General features: G+C 39.7%; 1 protein-coding gene across 3 annotated transcripts; it reads right to left on the bottom strand.

Moving 5' to 3' along the window:
* Nucleotides 1-329: 329 nt before the first annotated feature.
* Nucleotides 330-4,270, bottom strand: ABI3 (AP2/B3-like transcriptional factor family protein). 3 transcript variants are annotated; one of them, XM_088809255.1, is made up of 6 exons: nt 1,843-4,270; nt 1,604-1,657; nt 1,361-1,461; nt 1,177-1,229; nt 1,027-1,103; nt 330-939 (listed from the first exon to the last, which is right to left on the bottom strand). In XM_088809255.1, the coding sequence occupies exons 1-6, from the start codon at nt 3,604-3,606 to the stop codon at nt 799-801; spliced, it is 2,190 nt and encodes a 729-aa protein (XP_088665381.1). In that variant the 5' UTR covers nt 3,607-4,270; the 3' UTR covers nt 330-798. The 3 variants fall into 3 exon arrangements, with proteins under 3 accessions (XP_088665381.1, XP_007049857.3, XP_007049855.3); XM_007049795.3 differs by having other exon boundaries at nt 1,177-1,223; nt 1,604-1,696; XM_007049793.3 differs by having other exon boundaries at nt 1,604-1,696.
* Between the last annotated feature and the right edge of the window lie 264 nt (nt 4,271-4,534).

The following is a 4,534-nucleotide window of genomic DNA, read 5'->3' on the forward strand; positions in this document are numbered from 1 at the left end:
TATATATGGAAATAGAAACCCTTCAAATATGTCTGTTATTTCAAATTAAAAGAAGACTAAGGATTAATTTGCCCTCGATCGGGTGTAGGTAAATTATTTATCCTTTATATTGCTTATCATACCGATTTCAAATTTTGCTGTAATCTTTATGTAATTGTTGAGAAATATTTCACAAACTCAAAGAAGATATGACAATTAGATCGCTAAGTGCGCAATCATATATTATAGCTCACATCTAAAACAAAGTTTTGACGTTGCCATGTTGAAATCAATTGCTGAAGAATGGAATTTCACAAATATAGCTAGCATCAAACACTTATCCAGATTAATTAACAACGAACAACAGCTGCATCATCCATTCTTATATAGTACTAAATACTAGTAGCATATATATATATATATATATTATATTTGTAAAACATAACTCTATAGTGGTATAGTGCGAAGTAAAATCATACACATTGGAAAATCTGTAGTAAACATCAGAAATCGAGAAAGCGTGACGAGTGGATCAATTGACTTGACTCCCTAGCCTGCCAACCATGGCATGAATCACAATAACGCATTGTCTCCGAAAGCCCCAAAACTCCTTAATTGTCTCGGCAGTTGGGATTCCAATACTAGCATTTGACGGAGAAACCAAAGTGGGGGCAGATATTCAGATCAAGAGGTTTGCCAAAGACCATCTTCGACCGCCCACTTGTCCATTATTCACTTTCATGCATGAAGGAAATGCGGCGATGGTTTGGTACTTATCTTTGTATTGTTTTATTTTATTCATTTTTTTCTCCTATTACTTTACTGTTTGATGGGTGAAGATGACGAACCATTAACAGCAGCAGCCGCTGGAGAATTTGAATGCTGGTTTTTCTGCGATTTTCCTGGTCTTTTGGTCTCCGATTTCGGTCCTGATTGCCGTACCTTAACTCCTCGTATCAACTGTGAGGTCCATATAATTTGTTATTTTTAATAAGATTACCCCATAAAAATTAGGGAAAAGGAAACGAAAAAGTGATGGGTACGTACATATTTGCTACATTTCACGTCTGAGTATATGACTATGAAATCTCCTTCTTGTAGCCCATTTGTTCTCACGAAATCCCCTGGACGAAGAAGAAGAATTGGTTGAGTATGATGAGTATAAAAAGCTTGAAAAATTAGAAAAATAATACCCACCCGTATTTTCAAGGAGATACATCCTGCTTTTGTTGTTTGGCCAGAATCTGAAACTCCGTATAGACAAAACAAATGGCAAAGGCAGAAGGAAAGGAAAAAAAGGTGATTTAGAAACGATGTTGGCTAAGAAAAGGATGAAAATTACATCAAAAACAGCATTATCAAAGGTTAAATTTCAGAATACCGGTAGCGCATGTTCCATACACGAGACGTCCCTATGTCTTCCATGGCAATGGAGATCCCATCTCTTGCTTCTAGCTCTGGCAGATGGGTTTCTGCTTCTTTCTGTTTGCATTTATATAAATTGCATTGACAAAGATTGTATCAAATACTAAGAAACCTTTACAAGCAAACTCTCAAAATTATTATCCATTGAAAATAACGACATTATTATTCTCTAAAAGTGAGAAAGGAAAGGGAAGTGTACTTTTGGCAGCACGATTCTTCCAAGATTACCCACATCGCTCTGCTTCAACACTTTCTGCAAAAGAAACCGCAAATTCTTCTCAGGTTTCCATCCCTGAACCAAACCCATCAAAGCAAACACCATTAATTACATATCTACCTTTAACGTTCTTTCTTAATCATGAATCAATAATTACAAGCACCGAAAAATGTATCTGATAATCCCAAATACAAAATGACGATCAAAGATCAAAAACCCACTTGTCGTCTATCTGATGCCACATGCCGCTGATAAGTCTGCCCCTGCATTGAGGGTCGATCCACAGGATGCACCACAGGAACATCACCAGGTAGAAGCGGAGGGTTTGAAGCCATCCCACAGGCAACCGCTGGCCAGTAGACCCAGTTTCCGGAGTTGGCTTGGGCCGCCGCCGCACAATTATCTTTAATAAGTCTTACATGCTGGTCAACACTCTGATTTTGGTGCTGGCTTTGCTGATTATTATGATAATTGTGATTTCTATGGTGTGGTGCAAACCTTCTCTGCCTAGCCATCCTCTTCTTTCTTGCTTCTTTAGTAGCAGATGAGCCTAACCTCACCAACCTTTGGTCGTTATTATGCCGTTGGATATACTGATAAGGATATTGATTCCCATACCCAGGAAAAGCAGATGGTTGATGTGGAGCCGGATGAAGATTATTGTCTGGAAATGAGTTGTACTGAGAAGCCAAAGCAAATTGTGAAGGCGGCCATGTTTGAGCTGAGTCCAGCATTGGATAATCTGTTGGAGGCTGATAAGGATGGCTATTGATATTAGGAGCTCCATTTAAAAACGGGTCGCCCATATACCCGACCGTTGGTGCAAAACCTGCGACCACGGCCACCGGATCCGTTACATACGTTGGTTGTGGAATCCAGGGTGGCTGAGAGAAACAAGAGTTTGGTTCAGGTGGTGGGCCAGAATCGCAACTCAGGTTTGGGTTCGAGTTAGGGTTTGGATTAGGGTGAGGGTTTTGAAAGTTGTCTTGGTATTGGTAGGGAATATCAATATTGTTATTGGAGGCTGATTCTTTGATGCGCCTTTTTTGAAGATGATTGGTTTGAACCCATTCAAGAATAAGCTTCAACAACTGCTTCATGGCCTCTTTGCCTCCACCTAAACGCCTGGCAGCACACTCTATGGTAGCTTTCTTGATTTTAACTCTCCTCAAGTCCTCTGCTGAAACAGTCTCCTTGTTGGTCTTGAGCCACTCCAAGAACACCATGGCTAAATCATCCGAAGATTTTTCTTCTTGGGTTTCTTCATTTTTGCTATATATCGTCGGTACTTCTTGCTCCGGCTGTTGCGACTGTTCCTGCTGTGGCTTTTGCTCTTGTTGAAACTCCTCTAGACCAGTATCATCATGTTGAAATATAGAAGAAGGATCGAAAAAATCATTGTTGTCAAGCAGATCCATGTACCCAAAATTCTCCATAACATCCATACAATCAACACCATGCATGACATGATCTGACGGCTGAAGAATCTCCATGGAGACGGTAGAAGATAACGCTGCTGGTGTTCCATCCACTAGATCATGCTGACCATGGTGGTGGTGGTGATTATGATGATGATGATGATGATGATGATGATGGTGATGATGATGACCATGGCCATTATTCTTTCTCTCCACATCTTCATCTGCATCTGACTTCAAAACTGCCCAAGAAGCCGCGGAAGAACAAGACGATGCCGTAGAAGCAGAAGAAGAACATGCAAAGGCCTTTACAAGTGCCGGAGTCGACGAAGAGGACGAAGAAGAAGACATGCAAGGGAAATCAGGCAGAGGAGGGAAATCACCATAGAAAATTGAAGCATCGTTAACATCAAGCAAGTCATCTTGCTGCCTATCAAGCCAGATCTCTCTTTCTTCTGTACCCATCACTCTTTCTACCTCAGGAGCATCAAACCCTGAAGGGTTTGCTTCATTTCTGGCTCCTGCTTGCAGATCTTCACAACGCAGGTGCTGCTGCACGCCTTTCATATCAGATATTTCTCTTTTTTTTTTTTTTTTGGTTTTGTTGTCCCAGAAAAATTCTTAAAAATATGCAACTTGAAACACTTTTGAGTAATGTTTTATATTTTGAGTAGATAGATATAGAGAGAGCAAAATGGATATTGCTAGACTATAGGTTTCTCTGTGTACGGATAAGTGCAAGGGGAGATTGTATCTAATTAAGGAAGCAAAAGAGAGAAAAAGGGCCCGCTTTGGCTATCAGAACCTCAACAGAGAAGCAACATAAATCATCTGCCTTTTGTGATTCTATCAAAATAAACAGTTAACCCAAATTATATCATCAAAGAAAGCGATCTCACATTCACTAAACTATGCTTAATTACTACTAATTATCTGAGGCTCTGATCAAACAATTATGTACAACAATATAACAACCCCCAAAGAAAAAAAAAAACATCAACACCCAATTATTAAACTGTAAGAAATCAATATTTGTACACAAATTCATGGATCGGCATACAGCCGATGAACATAGCAGCAAGAAAAGATGATACTACTTATCAGAACCGGCAAGACAAGCGAGACCTTGTGATGATCAAGAGACCAAGACACCCACATGTGCTAACCACTGGAAGTTAAGCACCCATGTGTGTTCTAGTTTGTTCCAGAAAGTTTCAAATTGTCTAACCCCTTTTTTCTTCTTTTCTTTTTGAAGATAAGTTCAAATCGGTTTTTTGGGGGCTTATACTTTATTTATAGCAAACAATGGAATTAACTAAGAGAGAGAGGGGACAGTTTCTGAGAGAGAGAGAGTGAGAGATTATTAGTAAAGAAAAACAGCAACAAAAACAAAAACAAAAACGAAAACGAAACCTCGTGCCGCTACTTTCTCAGCCCCTCACTCCGGATTTTGTGCAACCAGACATGCGTTCCCTCTTGAATGGTGCCTAGTAGC

Source organism: Theobroma cacao, chromosome 1 (assembly GCF_053813885.1).
Source record: "Theobroma cacao isolate CCN51 chromosome 1, ASM5381388v1, whole genome shotgun sequence".
Taxonomy (NCBI): domain Eukaryota; kingdom Viridiplantae; phylum Streptophyta; class Magnoliopsida; order Malvales; family Malvaceae; genus Theobroma; species Theobroma cacao.